The sequence below is a fragment of the Gymnoscopelus microlampas genome (assembly GCF_963454915.1).
Source record: "Gymnoscopelus microlampas genome assembly, chromosome: 16".
Classification (NCBI taxonomy): Eukaryota; Metazoa; Chordata; class Actinopteri; order Myctophiformes; family Myctophidae; genus Gymnoscopelus; species Gymnoscopelus microlampas.
Genome location: NC_139953.1, coordinates 10,806,449 through 10,829,406, shown reverse-complemented (window position 1 = coordinate 10,829,406; position 22,958 = coordinate 10,806,449). Strand labels below are relative to the sequence as shown.

General features: G+C 42.4%; 1 protein-coding gene across 4 annotated transcripts in view; it reads left to right on the top strand.

Moving 5' to 3' along the window:
• senp6a (SUMO specific peptidase 6a) overlaps nt 1-22,958 on the top strand; it is a 39,926-nt gene that overhangs the window by 9,752 nt on the left and 7,216 nt on the right. The window contains exons 6-19 of one of the 4 annotated variants that reach the window (XM_084083521.1): nt 1,043-1,060; nt 1,993-2,063; nt 6,913-7,010; nt 8,771-9,299; nt 11,281-11,519; nt 12,366-12,503; nt 12,822-12,855; nt 14,607-14,798; nt 16,109-16,141; nt 16,510-16,703; nt 18,564-18,760; nt 19,824-19,940; nt 20,211-20,333; nt 22,517-22,609. In XM_084083521.1, the coding sequence (XP_083939647.1) occupies nt 1,043-1,060; nt 1,993-2,063; nt 6,913-7,010; nt 8,771-9,299; nt 11,281-11,519; nt 12,366-12,503; nt 12,822-12,855; nt 14,607-14,798; nt 16,109-16,141; nt 16,510-16,703; nt 18,564-18,760; nt 19,824-19,940; nt 20,211-20,333; nt 22,517-22,609 (2,076 nt within the window). Of the gene's footprint in view, nt 1-1,039; nt 1,061-1,992; nt 2,064-6,912; nt 7,011-8,770; nt 9,300-11,280; nt 11,520-12,365; nt 12,504-12,821; nt 12,856-14,606; nt 14,799-16,108; nt 16,142-16,509; nt 16,704-18,563; nt 18,761-19,823; nt 19,941-20,210; nt 20,334-22,516; nt 22,610-22,958 lie in introns of all 4 variants that reach the window. The other 3 variants (XM_084083520.1, XM_084083522.1, XM_084083523.1) reach the window with 3 other exon arrangements.

Genomic DNA, 22,958 nt, shown 5'->3' with positions numbered 1-22,958 from the left:
TTGTACTTAAGTACAGTACTTAAGTAAATGTACTTAGTTACTTTCCACCACTGCCTATATGTATGATATCTCTGAGCACGCACAAATAAATTCCAAATCAACTGCAAGTTTGTTTCGGCAAAACAAATGTTTGAATATTATGTGCATATTGGCGCTTACCGGAGCATCTCAGCATATTAAGTCAAGTTAACAGGCATCGGGGTATATGTCGCCATTGAAGCAAACCAACTTTGATCACTGATCAGGAGGATTATCATTAACTGAAGACAAAAAAAAGTCCTGCAACTTCACTCCATTACATGGACTGCTTAGTGCTGACTGCAGCGCCTCCCAAAAATAACAGATTTGCTAGTCATCATTGCGTCTCAATGCAAGGTGTGTGGATACCTTGTAGTTATTTTTTCAAGAAAGCAACACTGTTGCCATGGAGTATAAATTCAGCGTAACATTACAACAAACTTAATTATTTGATTGGAATGCAGAAGATCCATCTTAATGTTCTTGCACTTGCATGCAAAAAGAGCGAAGCCTTAGCATTGCCCATAAGCAGTGTTTTGCCTGGAGGCTGTACACGGCCACTGTGACTCCGCGACAGCTGTCAATCTCAAAGACACGTGACTTCTTATTTTGAGGGCAACATTTTTTTTTCATTATTATTCAGCGCCGCTGTATCAACTTCATCCTAGGGGAAACACTGGTGAACATTTTGAACATTTTTAAAATGCCTATGCAATTTTAAGATGGTTTTGAGCCTTTGTCAATATAATTGGAGCATGGGATCAATAAAAGCAAATTAAAGGTTACATTCATATATTCATTCATGAAATCTTCAATTTACACCCATGTCTGTCAAACAACCACAGACTAGTAGACACTAAAATAGGACTACTTGTACTGTTTGTAATAGTACTGTACATTTGAACTGCCAAAAACGCAGGTGGAAAGAGACTTTTCTTTAAGTGTAGACCACAATAAACTAACGCAGGTGAACTGAATGCTTTAGTGAGACATGTTTCTTCTTTTTTTTTGTTTTTTTAAGCAGCCTTGACTTTAAGGAAAGGTAAGCAGTCACTCTTGAGCCACTTGCTTGGCTCAGAACTGGCATGTGAGCCATTGCATGCACTTTTTGATATACTCTCTTTCTTAAAAAGAATAAAAATGTATATTACACACACACATTTTTTGTGTGTGTCCTAAGCGTCTCTTTGTATATTGACCTTTTCAGCTACATGCTGATTTCTTCCACCTTTTTTGTGATGGTGCTCGTGGCTGGCTGTGGGTCTGGAATGGGATTTTGCTTTCTCTGCTCAATTGTTACGATTGAATTGCAATAATATACAGTCAAAGCTTATTGGAGTTTATTGTTCACTATTTTGAGTAATGACATGTTCATACATGTGATTAAAAACATTACAGCTGTTTGTGATTTGGAAATTATGGGTAGTTCCCAGTATTCCTTACAGTATATTCTGTATCTGAGTTTTAAACAGTACAGACGCACTCTTATTGTTCACCATGCTATGGTGAAATACTTGATGCCTTTAGTGCATGTTATCTCTGTCATCTCTAACCAACCTTTGGCCTGACCCTAATCGTGAAATTGTGTAGTTTGCCATGTTGCTGGACCCATATGAACTAGTTGTTTGATATACTTCATATATTCTGTTTCTGAGGGGCAAGAATTACATTTCTCTAACATTATAGTGAAGCCTCTTTGGATTTATACTATTTATTTAGGATTTTATTTCTGTAGCTATACCCATGTTGACCCTGTTTTAATTTACGTCATTTGGGTTTACTTTAGGAGTATATTCAGTACTCACCTATTGACAGTTTTATTTAAAGTTATGGCCTATTTTCTATTTAACATTGACCAGAAAAAAAACGCAAAACCAACCAAGAAATGAAGGCCCGGAAACGTAACGTCAGTTTGCGAAACTAGGTCAGTTGAATAAGTACTGACCAATATCCTCGTTTTTTTTACCCTTCCAGAAATAACTTCTGCCCTACGCAGCAAGCAGTTGAAGTGGACAGCATTGTGCTCACGTGTCCAGAGATAACAGGTACGCAGCATCCACATTCATGAGAAATTAACATTAACACCTGGAACGCATCTGTGTCACTTTTTGATTTGAGCTAAAAAAGCAAGCATTGTACACTTTGGTTTTCAAAAATAGCAGATCTGCAAGCTCACAGCGCGGCACCGAGTGCCGCGCTACGAGCTTGTAGATCTGCTAGTTTTGAAAAAAATGTTTACAAATCTTTGAATATATATTGTTTTAAAGCGAACATTTTTAACTCAAATCTTTGCTTCTGGGGGTCCCTGGAACAAAATATTTTGAGATGGGGGTCGGCGGCCAAATACATATCATGTTGGGGGTCCTTGACATGAAAAGGTTTGAGCACCACTAGGCATGTAACGATTCACTCAACTCACGATACGATTCGAATCACGATTCGAGGTTCACGATACGATTCTTCACGATTTTTTTACGATTTTTTTAGCACATTTATTTTCCAGACAAATTACTGAAAACCTTGATTATTTATTTTACAAAAATCATGTATTTTAAAAAAACTATATTTTCTCTTATCCTCTTTTTAATACATGAAATTAAATAAAGCATTTTTATTCACAAGGTAAATGCATGAACTGTCACATTAAGACATATACTTTTTTATTTGTAAAATAATAACTTTAAATATATAAGTCTAATGAAATAAATGAATTTTAAAACATATATCCCAGATGAAATAAATTATAAAGAAAACCTTCAAATAAACAAACTAAGGCTTAGCCTTGGGATTTACAAGTTATTTTTTTATCTATGCTACATTCTCAGCATTCTGTATAAAACAACACATTTATGTACAGTAATAAGGGAAACTGTTTTAAACTGCTCCAAATGAGATTAGATAAGAATGAATTGATTAATATCAATGAAATTCGCTATATATATGAAAGGCAGTGTTGAAAGGAGTTTGGTGTTGTCAGCGGTCTGATACAATTGTTAAATTATTAAATTAGATTATTATTCATTGTACTCTGCAGCCGCACCGAGGAGCTCCAGAATTAGCCGTTTTCATTAAGCCTTATCAGTTGTATGTTTCCTACAGAGTTTAAATCAGACAGCTAACAACGTCGTCAGACGGGGGAGGGGGTAAACGGTATAGTTTGGGCAATTCATCAATCAAATAAACATGTTTACATGCGACGCACATTTCCCTCTTTATACAGTGCGATCGCCTAGTTGTTTAGATTTCATAGCCTGAGAGGACGTGAACCCGTCTCTGCCGTTCATAGCCTGTTGTTGTTCAGTGAGTGAAGAAGAGACGAACGCAGGCAGCTATGGTGGCCCTGGGGGGACAAAATAGTAGGCGGACAACAAGGTAGGGAGTCTGACTCGATTGCACCCTCTGCTGGTTGCATCGCGATGTCATATTTTATTGCATCGATTTAAATCGTCACCACTTTGAATCGATTTAAATCGATATACGATAAATCGTTACATGCCTAAGCACCACTGATATGGAAACAAACTCTTTTTAGCGGTGCCAACCGCTCTAAGCTTGACTTTGTCCGTATGTCCGTCCGTCGGTCCGTCCGTGTGTCCGGATGAGCACGGGATTTTAAACAGCTATAACTCCAGTTTGCATCATGCCACCAAGGCCAAATTTGGTATGTGGACTTAGACCACAAATAGGGACCAGCATGAATTGCTGAAGCCCCGCCCCCTCTGTCTTCCCATTGGCTGGCCTTCAAACAGCCATAACTCAAGTTCGCAGCATGCTACGGAGTACAAATGTTGTACATGGACTCAAACCACCAATAGGGACGAACTGTAATTACTTAAGCCCCGCCCCCTCTGTCTGCCCATTGGCTGGGCTGTAAACAGCCATCATTCCAGTTTGCAGCATGCTACCAAGTAACAATTTGGTACGTGGACTCAGACCACCAATAGGGACGAACTGAAATGAGTTAAACCCGCCCCAAAGGCACCGCTTCCTTCACACAGGGTGTGATTTTTTCAGAATACTGTTGGGATTTAGAGGACGAATCGGCTTCAGGTCTTAATGGGTTAATTCTCTTGTAGGATTGTTGACAATTTGCAGATAGACGAGAGTTTCGGGGAGAACACTGTGTTCCCCCCCATGGCCAAGTGGGAGGGAACGGACGAAGGAAATGCGTGTGCAGCACGTGCACGTTTTGTACGTGTGTTTGTGCGTCTATCTGTGTGTGTGCGCGTGCGCACACGACGTACTGTGTATCAGAACAGATACAGTATGTACCGTATATGTGGTGTTGGTACGTGTGTCCCTGCTGTGTGTGTGTGTGTGTGTGTGTGTGTGTGCATGTACTCTGTAGCATTGACGGGCACATTTTGTGGCTTTGTTGCGGGGGCTGCAGATCTGGGCAGAGTCTCCTCCTGCCTGCTGTCTGCCAGAGAGAGGGGGGGATCAGAGCCCTCTCAGATTAATCCACAAAGCCCCCTGAGAGAGGAAGGAGGAGTGCTTCTGTGCCTGCCTGCCTGCCTGCCTGCCTGCCTGCCTGCATCCATGCCTCTCTGCCCCCCCCCCCCCCCCTCTCCATCTCCCTGTCTGCCTCTTCTTATTTCCCTACCCTTCCTCTTGTCCGCGTCCCCATCTCTATACCCGTCTCCCTGCTTCTGTGTCTGCCTGCCTGCCTGCCTCTGTTTCCTCCCTCTTTCCGTTTCCTCCCTCTTTCTCTCTACCTTCATCCTTTGCCTCTCTCTGTCCTTCCCTACGTCCCTGTCTCCTTCCCCCCCCCCCCCCCCCCCCCCCCCTCCCCTTCTTGCCTTCCTCCGTGCCTTCTTCCTTTCCCCTCTGGCAGCAGCATCAGATGAGCAAAAGAGAGGACAGCTCGTCATCACACACTCGCATAGACGAGCTTAAGCCATTAAGACCGGGAACGCACCTGTGTGTCATTTTTAGATTCCTTTGGGCCACTCGGTGCCGCGCTATGAGCTTGTATATCTGCTATTTTTGAATAATCATGAAATTTGTGCAAATCTTTTGAATATATATATATATTTTTAAGTGAACATTTTTAACTGAAATCTTTGCTTCTGGGGGATTTTACACGTTTTTTGAAACAATGTTGCTATGATATCAAATGGTTCTCAAACGTTTTCATGTCAAGGAACCCCAAGACGCCATGTATTTGGCTGCGGACCCCCATCTCCAAATATTTTGTTCCAGGGACGACCCCCCCCAGATTCAAAGATTGGAGTTAAAAATGTATAGATGTATTCAAAGATTTGCACACATTTTCACAATTCTTTTCCAAAAATAGCCCAAATATATAAATAAAAAATGGCTCACAGATGCGTTCCCGGTCTAAATGGGTTAATAAGGCTGTATAGCTTTGCCAAGTCTCTGAATCCAGGAAATGATTAGAGGATTTCTGTACAAAAAAGTGACCTTGGTGCAGAGCTCCCCACAGCCATATTTAATCATCATCTCTCAACATCTTTGGTTTTAGTTTTTTATGTCTTTTTATGGTTGAAAACAAACTGGAAGCGAAAGGGGAGCTGAAATTGCAAGGAAGTAATACGATGTGAGAAAGAAGTGTGCCCTTCCATTATGCTGTTGGGGAATTTGAGGTGTTGGGAGCACAAGGTTAAAAGTGTAGTTGATAATGAGGCGTGACATCTTCAAGGAATTTCAGAAACTCGGGGCACACACAAACTACCCAATGCGTTTAGGCTAATCCATGGCGGCCCTTCACAGACGGGCAGCTCTTTGAAGTTGGCGTCTTTGTATATTTGGCTACTAAATTACTGCTGAATAAAACATATTTAAATGTGGGTTTTCTTTTGTTTGTCCGTTAACATTATTTCTTTAACCCATTTTGGGCGGGAAACCCCTATTTGTAACGATACCTTTCAGGACGGGAACCCCTTTTGGGGTTCTTGTTGCTATATACAGTACAACATACATTTGTTGTATTTTTTTATTGTGACCGTCATTGAGTGGTAGACATCAAGGCCAATTTGAACATCAAAGGGCATTCAGCGTTATTTTAAAGCAAGCTGCAGCAAGCAAGCACGTGTGTTCAATGCATTAACATGGATGAAAGAGAGAATGTGTAATTAAATGTTTTATTGTATCATGGTCTGTCTAGTCACTGTTACACCTGATCATTGTTCCCTCATCAGCTCTTCTCTGTATCGAAAGACCAAATGAAATGGCTTTTCACTACCATATTGTGACATTTCCTAGTGAAACGGGCTGTGTGCTTCTCAGTAAATCACAGCGGTGGGGGCGGGTTGTTCACTGACTGAATCAGTCGGTGTGTTCAGTCCGTTCAGCGGACTGTCCAGTCCCCTCGGGCTATGAGATTAAAACTGCAGCTTTTGTCGTGCACTGTGACAAGGCATTGTCAAATCAAGTTCAGGTTGCAGCTGTCTGTAAACACTGCGTCCACCTTCTTCTTTTTATATTAATATAATGCATTATATTATTGGTTGAAATTGGCCCAGACCTGCCTATGTAATCGCGCGTTGCATTTTTGTTTGACTGAAAGTAATACAAATTGAACTTATCGGATTTTTTGACGCTTTGAACTTTTAAAAAAAATTGGGGGGATGAATTGTTAACTATGTCCTCATTATGACTGTGGTTATGCCATGAATAACTTATTATTTCTTTTAACATGTTGACTTCCTCAGTTCTCTGCCAACTCCTAGTTGTTGCTGTGTGTGTCATGGCCTTGTTTGCCAGCCTCACCTTTGTCGTTCTGTCTAATAAATGATTACTGGACTTGACCTGCCTTAGTTGCTTCATTGTCTGCTTCTGGGTACTCACTCACCTGACACACACACCATAACGGTAATGATATCAATGCTTTTTTTCTTTCTGTCCCCCCCCCCCACCCCTCCTCCCTGGTAGGTGAAGATCACTTGAACATAAAGCGGCGTCTACCACAGAAGAGGAAGCCCCTCCTAGAAGGCTGCAGTGGTTTCCCCTCTGCTATTAAACCTACACTGGTAAGATGATAACACCAGTAATATGTATGTATGTGTGTGTGTACTGTATGTGTATATACACACACACACACACACACACACACACACACACACACACACACACACACACACACACACACACACACACACACACACACACACACACACACACACACACACACACACACACACACACACAGGAGATAAACTTTGAAGTCATTATTCATACTTTTAGTGTACTTCTGTTGGACTGGTCTGGAACTGAGAAGTCGAGAAGCATGCTTTTTGATTTATATGTAATCCACACTTCCTACCGGTGTTTTCGAGCCGACCGCGGTGCACTTGGCATAAATTTATGGACTACGGTAATCAATGAAATCCTTAAAAAATCGATCAAATAATTTTGTTGTTACTTTTGGGTCAATGTATTAATTTCGTTATTAAGTATCCGTGTAATAAGCAGGAATCATGTACGGGGAACCGGTTATTATTGAGAAATAAACCCCTCAGGGTGATAAAGACCCCTCTGCTTCGCTTCGGGTTCCAATCACCCCGTCAGGGTTTATTTCTCAATAATATCTGGCTCCCTGTCGATTATACCTTGCTAGTCTAATGGTGGCGTACACAAAAAGCTAAGAATAGCCAATCTACAAGCTCAAAACGCATCTTGATGCATTGTAAGCTTGTAGATCTGCTGTTCTCGAGGCAAAAGTTTGAAGTAATCGTGACATTGATATCGCCCAGCCCTTCACATACGAGTAACTAATATAAACCGCTCACAAAATGTAAGGAAACTTGAATTTGGGCCATTATATCTCCCCTTTACTAATACCAATCAGTAAAGTGTTGTATATCATTTTTATCGTTGATTAGTCACCTTTACAACGAGGTACAGCTTGTAAGCATCGGGCATTCATGGAATGAGCAACACAAGCAAACGTGTGGGTAGCGCCGAGCAAAAATGTGCCAAAATGGCCTGTTAGACTTTTCTGCTGACATTCAATGTTGTGACATTCATGACATTCAATGGGCTTCAGGTGTGTGCCAGTCACAGGTCTCACAGGTGAGTGACTGGCACCTGAACATGGGTTCTGCAACTTTGTTGAGTTTGTGTATGCTCCAAGCAGCAACACTGCCCCCATGGAAAGATGCCACTTTTGTCAGGATAAGGCCCGTGCAACAGGGCAAGTGAAGTTGGTGTTCCGTTATGCAGAGTGACAGCATTATTTGGTGTTAGCCCTGGTACCATTTCCAAATTTAGGATTAAGTTCTGTGAGACTGGTGAAGTCAACAAGGAAGACAACAACCCAGACCCCTTGCTTCACTGAGGAACCATAGATTTACAGGCAAGATTTGCACAACGGTACCAAAGACAGATGTCAAAGTTGCAGGGCCCATGCTCAGGTCCAGACACACACCTTTGACTGGCACACACCGGCCTGCAAATGCTACCAGGGCTGACATCAAATGATGCGTAATCTGCGTAACGGAACACCAGCTTCACTTGCCCTATTGCACGGGCCTTATCCTGAAGGGACAAACGTGGCATCTTTCCATGGGGGCAGTGTTGCTGCTTGGAGCATACACAAACTCAACAAAGTTGCAGAACCCATGTTGCAGAACGCAAAGTTGCAGAACCCACCTCTCAGCAGGTTGATGCCGCAGTATTGTGTTCTAAAAACGTTTTTTTCATTTCCTGAAAAGTTAATATTTTGGACATTTGCTGGTTTCTGCCCGACAGCAGAGATAATTATAATATGCTTCTCCTCATCCATCTGCAGCCTATCCGACCGAGTGTGCACCTAGTGGTCTGCGGGAAGTGCAAACGGCAGACGAGCCAGGACGACGGCTCCAAGTGTCAGAACTGTGGCAGCAGCCTGGCCCTGCCCCCTTCCTGCCAGCACGTCCAGCAAGCCCCTCCCCCGTCGTCTTTGGCCTCCCCCCGGCCCCCCTTCCGCTCGCAGCCCCCCACCTCCCCCCCCGGACCAGCCACCACCACCACCAATAATATCGCCACCAACACCACCTTGGCCGCCGTCGGCAGCAGCCTCCACAACAACAACAAGCCTCCAGCCTTCTACGGGCCGGGATCGACCATGAGGGCGCCGCGCATGGAGATCCTCCCGGTGCGAATCACGAGCGTCCGGGGCGGCCTGCTGCCCACGCCGCACAGTAACAGTACTAACGGGAGGCCCGGCGCGGGACTAGCGGGCACGGCGCCGAGCTGTTGCGGCGCCAGGATCTCTCTGACCACCAAAGGAAAGAGGACGGCGGCGTCCAGGCGTCAGCACGAACTCGATAACGATCCCAGTAAGTTCTCCTCCAAGGGGTACGAGGGAACAAAAAAAGGAATCCCACAATCAGGCCAAAGAATCGGTGCTGTAGTTGTTGGAACTAAGGCGCTGGTTCTAAGTCAGCCCTTCCTTCTGGCCAAGCTCATGCACTGTGTGACCTCTGCCTACTCTCACCTCTTGTGCCATGGTCCTTAAGGTCCTTACACACCGGGGCGATTTTTTCGTGCGAATAATGCGTTTTTTTTAAAAACCTTATAAAGTCAATGGCTCCGTACATGGAGCGAAAAAGCGAAGAAGCGAAAAAGCGTCTTTTAATTATTCGGAACGAGTCCGAATTTTGCGTATATTCGCTATATTCGCCGGTGTGTAACAACCTTTATAGTGGATGAATCAACAGGAGTGTAGTTGATTTACAGGCTTAACCCTTTAAGACCTGAAGCCGATTCTACATCGTCTCCTAAATCCCAACAGTTTTCTGAAAAACGTATGTTTCTATATCAGTGGTGCTCTATCTTTTTCATGTCAAGGACCCCCAAAAGGATATGTATTTGGTCATGGACCCCCATCTCAAAATATTGTGTTCCAGGGACCCCCAGAAGCAAAGTTTTGAGTTAAAAATGTTCGCTTTGAAAATATATATTCAAAGATTTGCACACATTTTCAAGATTTTTCAAAAATAGCAGATCTACAAGCTCATAGCGCGGCACTCGGTGCCGCGCTATGAGCTTGTATATCTGCTATTTTTGAATAGCCAAAGTGTAAAATAATGCTTTTTAGCTCAAATCAAAAAATGACATGCATAATGGGTTAAACAAACTCTTATAAGGGTTTTCAGAAACGTCTATGGATTTCTACCTCTCTGGAACCTGCCCCAGTGAAAAAACATGGCAGCAACCGTTGCGCTCTATTGTTCACAAGCAAGGTTGCTGACCTAGGAACTGGAGATAAGCCCTCGGATGCACTTGTATGCGTCTCTAGATAAGAGAATGAATAGTGGAAAAAGTTAAATGGAATGTTAATTCACTGCTGGTAGTTCAGTATAATCAGAGGGTTTTGAAATGCATCTGCAGCTGCTTGCCAAGTGTTTCGTAACACTACGCAAACCACAAGACACCTGCTGCTGAGTCTCTCCTGGTCGGCCACGAACGAAACACGCTCACATCTGCGGAGCAAGAGCCGTTAGAGACGAGAGAGACGAATGTGTGACATTTAAATATAGCTGATTGTCCCTGCCTTCAGTGAGATCTATCTACCAACATGTATTTTCAGTACAGTCTGTAGTTGTAGTAAATTTGAATTAAGTAATAGCCAGAATTTTTGTACTAGAAATGTGGCTTTTTTTAAAAAGCCATGTGTTCCTTTTTTTTTTCTTTCTTTCTTTTTTTGCTCATTTCAGTTTTTAAAACGTTTTTTAAAAATGAAATGGAATGAAGGTCCTTCCGTTGATAACTGTTAGTTGAATTGGCAAATTCAAACTCTGGACAATGATAAATTGATTTATAGTGTTGGGTGTATACTGTATGAGATTACATTCACCGGTTTCCAAAAAAGTATCAAATAAGAGCAAAATGGCCACCATGTCATGGTCAATTATCAAACAAAGTGTGGGTGGGGAATATGACTGAGAAACATACAATATCAAGTTTAACTTTAAATGGACTTAATTCAAACCCTTTTTAAGTTCCAGTAACACATCAGTGGCCAACAGTAGTTGACTGGTTGTGGCCGTGCAAAATCACGGTGCTGCTGTAAACGGGAGAGTCTCTTTTTCCGGTGGACAGGGTTTTGAGGTTAGGTTTAGGCATCATTTCTGTGAGGTTAGGCATAGTGTTTGTGAGGTTAAGCTTAGGTTTAGGCATCGTTTTTGTGAGGTTAAGCTTAGGTTTAGGCATCGTTTTTGTGAAGTTAAATGTTAGGCTTTAGGCGCAACCTGGGCGACACACCAATGAAAGAGGAAGTCCCGCTGTAAAACACGCGTTCTCTTCGTTTTCCCCCAGTTGTGCTGTCCAGCGATGAAGAGGAGGAAGTGGACAACGCCAGCACAGGAAGTGTCAACCGGTTGGATAGCGTTTCGCCTCGGCCGGCCGACTCCGCCCACTCATCTCCAGCTCCATCAGGTGGGAGGGTGGAGGCGGCGGTGAAGAGCGGCGAGGAGCAGGAGGACATGACCTCCGACATGTTCTCAGACGTAGACATGAAGATCTCGCTAACCCGGAGGTCTCGAATGAAAGATCCGGTATGATGAATTTGATAAACATTTGCACAACGAATACTGTCCATTCACACTGTGTTTTGGCTGTCAACAAAGTTTTTTTTTGTGTGTTCACAGGCCATGTTTAGGGTTTAGATTTCACATGGAAATAAGCACATGAATTGAAAAAATGCTGGCAGCATACTAGAAAAGGAAGTCGCAAAGTTTTTCGGCTGGCTGAACAGAACAAATTTATCGGAGGATGGAATTGTTTTATACTCGTGGCACGTTATTCCTTTCCCACTGTATGCCGTGCTGGAACTGTGAACCTCCGAAACACTTTGACATCATTTGTCTTGGAGATTTCGCCAACTCTGGTAACAGACATGATGGACATAGTGTGTGCTACTGTATCACTCCCCATTCATTAATTGCCACCTGGTTGTCTTTTTAGTCCCTCACAGAGGGATTATAGAGGTTTGTACCACCTGGTTGTCTTTGTAGTTCCTCACAGAGGGATTATTAGAGGTTTGTACCGCCGAAACTCCTCAGCCAACCTTTCTTCAAATCTGTACGCGTTCCATCGCTGGCAGATTGCAGAAATAAAACAATATCAATCACGAGTGAATTGATTGTCTGATCAATCCCATACAGTGATCCATTGGGTTGCTGTGGTGATATTCGGCTAGTTAGAAAATCTTGGAGGCGCAAGAAATGGCAAAACTTGTTTTCGCCACAATTAAGTTATTTTCTTATTGGCTTGCCGAACTTTGTTTCCACAAGGAGTACACGGCAGCCTTTAATGTGAGAAAGAAAGAAATAAAACACTGTCCTTTCTGATGTTAAACGCAATCCTCCCCCCATTGCCCTTCGCATATCTCCATCTTGCAGCATGGAAACTACAGCTTGGAAGCTGACTCTCCCAGGACAAAGAAATCCAAAACATCTGACAAGTGTGGAAGCATCATACTGGAGTGTCGGAGTGTGAGGGTCGGGACGCTTCGCAGGATGGTGACGAAGCCTGTCATAGTAAGTCATTTACAGTACACCAACAGCATTCATAAGAACATTTCTGACATGCATGTGTATGGGTGGTCCTCCGCTACTCGCTAACTACAAGGGGGCTGATGCTGAAGGGATCCAGACCAGTGTTATAGTGGGAAAGCGGATCATAATGACGTCACGTGACTCACGTCAGGGGTCTTTTGTTGATTTATTGTGTGATATATTGTGTAAAAGGAAAAGGCTAAATCAAATATAAATCATAAAAAAACAGTATACCAATAGCACACACTGCTAGAATTCTTTATGATCCTCTGGTCAATAAGTAACTGTTTGTCTTTTCAGTTCTCCATAGAGCACATCCAGCTTGAAACTGAACGTAAGTGAAAATCCTTTCTATCTGATGGTCATGAAATACTGTATCCCATAATACTGTTTGACTGGCTTAAACATAAGGCGTAAACATATTGACGAAACAAAAAGCAACCGACATAAAGTTGTTGCAGTGTCCAGTTATGCTCTTATAATATCTCTCTAATATAAGGCCCTAAGACACAAAGATGCTATGCCAAATTTGGCAATGAATTGTAAAAGATCATGGTTTTCAGATCTCTTGTCTCAGGTAGACACAAAGGATGTGCATGACTGACTAAAATCAAAGCAATCTGCTGTTCTTGGGACTGATTTATTTCAAAAAACAAATAGTCTTATCCTTACTAGAATGGATCAGTAAATGAAAAGGGTCCTGCACATAAAGAGGCACAGAATAATCCTTCATATCCTTCATAGCATTGATTGGATCAGCTGGCCTCCGGGGCGTCACTACCGTCACGCAGACAACGCTGTTGCGTTGGGGCCCATGACGTTAGGGGCCCCTCCCCACCCAGAAAAAAAATAAAAAAATTATATATTAAAAAAAAAAAAGAATTAAAAAATAAACCTGGGTGGGCCCCTTAACATTGTAATTGTTAACCAAGGTTGATTTTATGTCGCAACATAATATCTCAAATTCGGACCATGACTGTCACGTTAATTTTATGGGAGGAGGGGATGACCGTTATATAGATGTTTGCCTTTTATGGCCGTTTTCTGTGTTTTTCCTTCATTCAATAGTGTTTGGTCGGTTACAGAACCGTTGTTTATGTACCCGAAATCCGTCACAAACCCGCGAAAAAAGTATAAAAAAACACTAATAACCGCAACATTTTCGCGTGTGCGCGCAGTCCGGGCGCACATGCACGCGCACGCGCTGTGACCACCTCGCGTCGGGGCCTACTGTTGCCTCGTTACGCAACTGGCTGGCCTGCAATAAATCAAAATGTGACAACAATGCTGTATTAGCGCCGTGTTTTCTTACTGTATGTTTATCCTCACGAAAGTGTGAGTGAATGCCCTCTTTTCACTCAAAGTTTCAAATTAAATATCCTACAGCCCACGCTGTGAACAGTAATCAATGGCCATGGTTACTATGTGTGTCTGTGGTTTGCATGGATTAAAGTTCTCAGTCGCCACGAATGATTTCAGTCATTTGGATTCCATAGAATTCAGCATGTCTTCAATGGAAGCGTGTCGTGTTTTAGTAGGGCTGTCACGATTACAAATTTAAGTTGACGATTAATTATCACTCAAATAATTGCGATTAACGATTTAATTGTGTTTCTGTCGTTGAAAATTAATGGAACATTATGAATAAAAATTACATATCTGTTTTGGCTTTTAGTTTTCGTAAACAAAAGTTGCACAGTGCAGATATGACAAATAACACATATTTAATTACTTTATACTTAAAAATAAACATTAATAGTGGAAATAGCAGATCAAGCTTATAGATCTGCTATTTCCACTATTTTTGTCATTTTTAGAAAATATGATTTTTTTTAACATGGAATTGATTATGACGATTATGCAAAAATAATTGCAATTATATGAAATAATTGCGATTAGACGATTATGTAATCATTTTGACAGGCCTAGTTGTGAGCTTTTAAAATTGGAGCGTATTTGAAGTGGCCAAACTAGCAATAAGAATACACGTTTTGTTTCACAAATCACAGATTAGGACTTGGCCTGACAAAAGGTTTTCGGTCATGAGATTTAGTTTGGCTTTATTCCGTGGGTTTTGTCTGGCAGCCAACACTAAGTCGGACGCGCTGGAGAAGGTGAGCCTCCGGGCGTCGGAGCTGATCAGCTGTGAGTGGTGCTGCGTCCGGAAGCTGCCCGTTCTCTTCTTCCAGACCACGCCGGAGGAGTGCCTCCGCCTCCGCACACAGCTCAACATGTCCAGGGAGAAGGGAGGCCAGTGGTACGACTCTGCTGGGGACCGTGAGTACACACAAACCTATGCTGCATGTCAGTGGTTTCTCAAAACGTTTTAATTAAAGCAGTGCCAAAGACCCCCAAAACTCGCCAAATGTATTAGGCCGCAGACCCCCATCTGAAAAGGTTTTGAAGAGAGGATGTATGTTTTTGTTTTGTTTTTTTAATCAGGATAATATTCAAAAAAATTCAAACATTTTCAAAAATAGCAGATCAACAAGCTCACAGCACATCACTTTATGCCACGCTGCAAGCTTGTCGATCTGCTATTTTTTGAATAGCCAACATATAAATGGATAAAGCGGTTAAAATGATTGTGATGCTGTTTTAACTAGCTGGGGACCACCCCCAAGGACCCCGGACCCCACTTTGAGAACCACCAACGTAAAGTTTGGTATGCATTGGGCCCACCGAGCCCCATAACTTTGAGAGTGTATAAATGGGCCAATGGATTTGTTTTGTCCCATTTGTATGCTCTCACAGTTACAGACCTGTAAGGGTCCATTTGATTACTATAGTATCTATTAGTAATTTAGCTGCTGACCCCCCCCCAGGGGTCCCCGGACCACTGCTGTATATAAAAAAAGACACACACACACACACACACACACACGCACACACGCACACGCACACACGCACACAAGCTGTCTGTTCTCTTTTAAGTTTCAATTTCAATGCTACCACTCCATTGGAGTGGTAGTATGACGTACCAGGCATCATTCTTAACAGCTTACCTTGACTGTCTGTCTTTTCTCCAGAAAAGAAAAAGAGAAGGTAAATGGTGCATCTATATAGCGCTTTTATCCAAAGCTCTTTACATAGATTGTGCATTACATTCACCCGTTCACACACATTCATACACCGATGGTAGAGGAAACCATGCAAGGCACCAACCTGCTGATTGGGAGCAATTAGGTGCTCAGCGTCTTGCTCAAGGACACTTCGACACTACAGTAACTCTGGGGGAGCCCGGGATCGAACTGGGAACCTCGTGGTTCCCATCCGGCTGCTCTACCGGCCACTCTACCCATGAGCCACTGTCGCCTCAATTTACAACCGTCCGCACACCACCTTAATGCTGCCAAAATGATTAATTAACAGAGCTGTACAAAAAATAAAGCATTTTGGCCTCTCCAGCCTTTTGTCAGGTATACCTTACAGTGCGTCAAAATGCAGGTGTATAGGGGATAGTGGGCAGAGCTCACATCAGTTAGTGAATGTAGACACCCGGGCGCCCCTGGTTGCCTCCTTTGGGGGTCTTTTCCACCTGCCTAAAGTCCACCATTAAACACTTTATACTCCCCTTTTCTCTTTAGGGCAGCCCGTACATCAAACTCAACCAAACGGCAGTAAGTATCGAGAGAGGCATTCCTATTTCTCGGAGGAATGAAGGTTGACTTTTTTTCTGAATGGTGTGGGTTTCCCTACAATCCAATGGGTGGAGCCACGTCTAGTTCATTCACAATTTCATTCACATTAGGATTGTCATGTTCATTTACTGTCACTGGGGACACGGTTGCACTGGAATGAAAGAGTTCTTTGAGTCTCAATGTGCGAAAAAAATCTTTTAAAAGTCTATGTGTGTCTCAAAGTCATTCGTGTTGGATGTAGGCGCAAACGATGAGCCTTTGCTAAGAGCGGTAGTACACAGCTCTGATAGGGGTTTGGTTGAAAAGTTCATTACCGTGTGTATGTTTTTCTCCTGTCTTTTCTCCAGAGTCGGACGAGAAATACATTGTTCTGATCTTCGAGAACGGACTGAATATGAAGGAGCAGATGATACTGGAAGACATTTTGGTGGAGATTGGAAATACCAACAACCTGACCGACTTCCCCGCCAAGCTGACATTTGATGAGGCCAACGTCCGCCTGGTCAACTACAACAAGGCCACCAAGGAGAAGGAGGAGAAGGTGAGGAGGGGTTTCCATTCGACTGCAGGTTGTCCTTTTTTAATGCGGAAGTCCCTTATTGATTTGTGTACCTTTTTTCTACTTTTAAACAAATGTAAAACTACAAAGGTGCACTCAGTAGAGCGCAAATCTCTGCCAAGAGGCCTGCCCTAATGCCTGTCTCCATTTGTCTCTGACTGAAGACAGCTTGGACTGAGTTGAATCGAATGTGAGCTGACATTACATTTAAAAGGCCTTGTCCAGACTGGCAGCCCCAATCCAGCTCAAATCTGATTTCCTATCCAGATTGGAGTCGGATTGGGTTTATGCAGTCTGAAAAATCAGAATCGATGTGTTTTTTTTTGCAGTTCAGATCAAACCAATCTGATTCCAATTTGGATTGGCCAAAAATCTGATTTTGAAGATACTGTCCTTACGCTTAGTCTATTGTCCTCACAATGGGTCACCAAGCCGTGGCGGCTTGGTAGTAATCTGCTATTTTCGACTTGCGACACACCATACAACGGGGAATAAATTAAGCCTGATGTATAAGACAACAACACATCGCAGATGCAACATATTGAGGGCTTGTAGATCAGCTATGCTTGGGGTGAGACTGCCGTATCATGTGGAAGCATAAATTATTCGGCACTGGGAGAGTGCAGCTGACATTCATGGAGATTTATGATGGGCAGTTCTAGTGAACCTGGATTTGGCTAATGCTCCACAAGAAACTGTTGCATTCTGCTATACTTTGTGAGCTTCTATGAAAGTGTCGCCAACTGCTGTGGTTTTGAGGTTGGGTTTAGGCATATCTGTTGGCTGTGTCACTACTCACTAGGCTACTTTGCTAAAGTTTACTGAGTCACTCAGCATAAATGTTATGGTGTTTGTGTTGGATCAGAGTATCAGGGTATTCTTATGTGTACTTAGGCAAACTGAGTATCGTTACCGATATCAGTACCGGTGCAGTTCTATTGTTTGTTACTGGCTTTAACCACATGGGGTCGCTCTATTCTAAACTTTAACATCAACCCACATGACTGAGCTTAGGGGTCAGCAGTGACACACACAAGTGTGGGAGAAATCGGGAATTGTAATAACTAAATTAAGGAGAAATAGATGTTAACATTAATAAACAAATTGGGGGAAAGCCACTACTCCTCCTCTTGTCAAAACACATCATTGTGAATACAATTATTTTGCTGGCCTTTCCTCTATCGCCACCCTTAGGCCAGAATTTCCATTTGCAAAAAAATATATCTCAAAATGTAATGGACAGATGTGCAGAGCACGTTTATCCTCCCATTAATAAGACGTGTCGTCATCATTTGGTGAACACATCACCTATTCTGTAGCACCATCATCAGGTCAACCTTGAGATTTTCCTGCCCCACTAGTGGTGAGGAATGTCGCTTTGGTCTTTCTGTCCACCACTTGACTTAACGCAGCTGTTTTTGTTTTGTTTTTACCCATAAAGACCTCAGGCCGATTCTAAAAATGTATTCTAAATCCAACATTTTTTGAAAAACGTATGTTGCTGGATCAGTGGTTTCTCAAACTTTTTCATGTCAAGAAAAGGAGTGCCTGGAACATATTTAGTTCCAGGGATATATTCAAAGATTATATCGAAGATATCTAAAATAGCAGATCAGATTTTTTAATAGCCAAAGTATAAAATGACACAGATGCTTTCCTGGTTTTAAGTGGTTAACAATAGCCATTGACCAGAGGGGAAGCAGCCCTCTAGCATGTCTTTTAGACTGGTCTTGTATTTCCAGTTCATGAATATAATTTTATTTTGGCATGTGTACCACCTAGGAGTGACTGGATAAACCACCCTCTCGTTCACAAACAATACTTTATTCTTTCTCTCCGCAGTCAAAGCCGATGCCTGACAAAATCACCCCGGTCACACCAGTCACACCGGTCACCAAGGTCGCCCAGGTGACCCAAGTGAGTCCAGTGACCACACCTGTGCGAACACGGATGACCACCCGCCAGTCCAGCACGTGGAACGAGGAAGACGAAGAGGACATGGGCGAACTTCAATCCACCTTCTCTGGACCAATCCTCAAGTAAGCGGCGTCCACGTTTCTGTGCTGCCGGGAACGTCTACTCTAGAGCAATGTTTAGGGCGGTGTTGTGTTCTGTCAGTACAAAGATGGAGAATGTCTTGAATGGTCTGGTAGTTTCACGCAGTTCCATCGGAAGTAGTTCTCAAACTAGACCAGGTTAGAGAGGCTTGCTTGTGACCTGAAGGGCACTGGTTTGAATACAGAGACCGGCTGCAAAATCTGGGCAAATTTGGAAAACTGATAAATGTAGTTGTTACACTTTTCCACACTCAATATCCATTGTCAACTTTCGATTACTGTTACTGTTACAGATGTCCTAACATTACACCTTGACTGGGCACTACTAAATATCGTATTATTCTAGCATTTTGTGTTTTTTTCCCGTAAATTAACGCCTTACTTGTTCATACTACAGCGTCACACAAAAGCTTCAAACGTAGCAGATTTTTTGCTACTTTTGAATTTTAATCCTGAAAAGTAACAGTTTTGGAATTTTGAGGTTTCCACCTGACAGAGACTATATATTTAATCTGAATTTTCTTTAAATATAACCGAGCTGATTTATGAATGTGAGGTGTTTCATTAGCCACATGAACCCTAGCGTGTCCCTTTTCTGCAAAAATAGCTGATCTAAAATCTTAAACTTATCGGCAATTTTCGGCGATTTGGTGTAGCAGGGACCAAGTAGGGACCCCGGTCAATGAAGTTTATACTGTAGGTACTGCCGTACTGTTATCAAACACGTTAACCCATTAAGACCTCGAGGCGATTCTTTTAAAAAATCTAAATCCTAACCGTTTTCGGAAAAAAATCTAAAACATTTTTTTTACAATATTTTTCAAAAATAGCAGATCTACATCTACAGATCTAGATCTACAGCAGATCTACAAGCTCATAGCGTGGCACCGAGTGCCGCGCTATGAGCTTGTATATCTGCTATTTTTGAACAGCCAAAGAAATCTAAAGTGACACAGATGCGTTCCAGGTCTTACTGGGTAAAGTATTCAATCAATGATTATCACTATTACAGTCATCATGGTAATGTTTGTTTTTTATTTTCCAGGCTCATAATGTACCCCCCTCCCCCAGCCAAAGGAGGTATAACTGTTACTAATGAAGACCTTCATTGCCTTAATGACGGAGAGTTCCTAAATGATGTCATCATAGACTTTTATTTAAAGTGAGTTTCATTTTTTATAAATGTGGTTCCTTTTGTTGTATTTTTCACATGCAAATCGTTGCTGTCGGGTAGACATGTTTTTTGGTAAATGAATACCCTACTTCATCATACAAGAGTGTCACATAAAGGTAGTGAAAATAGCAGCTTGTGAGCTTGTAGATCGGCTATGTTCAAAGTACATACTGTATATCTTTGTGTTCCAACATTCTAATTACCCACACTCAACAATTGCTGAAACAAAACATAACTCTGTTGTTTTCCGTCCTCCAGATACGTAGTCTTGGAGAAGTTGAAAAAAGAAGACGCGCAAAGAAGCCACGTGTTCAGCTCTTTCTTCTACAAGAGGCTGAATCAGAGAGAGAGGCGGAATGTTCCAGATATAGCCAATCTACCGTGAGTGTGGTCCTCGGCAGCGCCACACTTCAACACAAAGGACCATACCCGTGGTCTGGCATGTTTAGACCATTGATTACTCACTTAACATTACTGTGGACCGCATTGCGAGCTTGTAGATCGCCTATTTTCACCGAAGAGATTTCTTTTTATCGGGGGGGGGGAAAGGAGGGGACAATAATACACCCATGGGAGATCCCGTTCAACAAAGTATATAGGGTTTAATTGGTTAAGCATGGTAATAGAGCATCGCAGTTGCGCAGAATCCGGGTGCCGGAAGTAAATACTCAATGCATTTTTCCCATTGACTTTTCCAAAAATATTTATATCAATGAATTTAAGCCTAGGATCAAGCCATCCAGGATTCTGGTGAATCATGACCATAAAACCTTTTTTTCTGTGATTTTTTTAAATTTTATATTTAATGATATGATATACTATGTTTAATAAATACCCTTTGTTTTGCCGTTTTCAAAAAAGTTTTTTCACAGAATCAAACGTTTTATGGTCATGATTCACCAGAATCCTGGATGGCTTGATTCTAGGCTTAAATTAATTTATATAAATATTTTCGGAAAAGTCAATGGGAAAAATGCATTGAGTATTTACTTCCGGCAACTGGAAGTGGGCGGGAACTGCGACGCTCTATACAGAGCAAACACAGTATTTACTTAACCCATTAAGACCCGAGGCCGATTTATTTTGAGAAGAGAAAGGGGGATCAACCAGGTGCTCAAAGGAGATAAAAATAGGGTTAAAAAAAGGTAGATTGGTGCTTCTAGGATCAACGGGAACCATGATTTGAAAAAGAGAAGAAAAAGATCCAAGCTCTAAAAATGAACGGAGTAGCGTAACATGTATGCACTTTATTCATACTGTATATTACAAAATTAAAAGCCAACATGTTTCGACCAAATTTATCTTCATCAGGGCAAGTATTCCCTATTCGATCTTTTTCAAGCCTATATTTTGAGTTGTAGTCAATGGACTGACTAAACATGGGCAGACTACCGTTATGGTCCTTTTAAATGTTACTGTACTAAGAAGACCAGACAAGGGCCCCAACGTACTGAAAGAAAAAACTCCCGCACACCAGCTTCAAATGCAATAACATTTCCCATTACATCTTTTTCTTGCAAATGTTACTGTACAAAATAGAAGTTTGGGCTTGCAGCAAGGCATTAAAACACAGTACATTATGGGCTGGCATTAGCATGTCGTCGTTGTCAGGCAGAAACCTATTATCTCCATATTCTAACTTTTTGTGTCCTACTTGATCATATTACAGCGTCACACAAGCATCAGAGGTAGCAGATCTACAAGCTCGAAACATGTCGCAAAGCGACACGTTTTGAGCTTGTCGATCTTCTACTGTTGCTACATACAGTATGAATTTGAATCCTGATAATGTCAACAGGGGGTCCGGGACCCCTAGGGGGTCCTCAGTGTTACTACAGGGGGTCCGCCAAATCTTTGTGGGATATGATTTGTTTTTTCCTTATCCACTTGAACCCTAGCATCCATTTTCTGAGGAGAACTTTAGCCCAAAAATAGCAGATCTACAAGCTCACTGTGAGCTTGTAGATCGGCTATTTTTGGCAAAGAGGTATCGGTGTAGAGGGAAACGAGCAGACCAAGTAAACAAAAAAAGTTGAATCTGAAACACCATTTTATACAATATAGAGGGGGTCCCTGCTTCATCTCTCTCTCAGCTAGCGGGTCCTTTGCCTGAAAACGTTGAAGACCCCTGACTTAAACAGTAAGAATTTAATGGAAAAAGAAAGGAATTTGGTGGTACCGGGAATCATGTTGGGTGACTTTAAAGGTCATTGATTATTGGTTTGCATGACTGCAACGCATCAACACTGTATTCAGGTGGCAATCTAAAAATTGCAACATTGTTGTGCAACGAAGTACACAGTATGAAGTCCTTGACTGCTATGCTCGCAGCCTTTCTAACCAACTTGCCAAACGATCAATTCTGAATGTTGTTGTTTTTTTCGCCATCCCCCTCCAGTGCAAAATACATTTCCATTCCTTACTCCTCTAGAATAACCCTAATTGCCAAAATAGTATTTTCCATTTCTGGATTAAATGAAACCTTCCATGTGTTTAACTTTAAGCTCTCTCCGGCAGCTTTCAGATTGCTAACAGAGTCCTGTCTTTCTCCCTGTGGTCGCTAGAATCCAGAAGAGGAAGCACAATAGAGTGAAGACGTGGACTCGCCACGTAGACCTTTTCCAAAAAGACTTCATCTTCGTACCCATCAATGAGTCGTGAGTGTCCCAGTCTCTCAGCTTTATATAAATGTTGGTGCATTGCCCATACACACATCCTGGTGTGGAGGCAGGCCGGTTCTGTAGAGCCGCTCATCCGATCAGCAACACACCCACCAAGTGTGAAGCCTGATGCTCGCTTTGCAGCAGGCCAAGTCTGTTCTGGGGAACCACTGATGCCATGGATTTCACACTTGTCACGGCACTTCCCTGGTTCCTCAGCAATACACCCAAGTGTGAAGTCGATCGAATGAATGGTTTTTTTGGATATCTGAAGGACAGAGAGACGAGTTATATTTGTTAACACTTAACACATTGGCTGCCATTGACGCAGATCTGCGTTCATTTG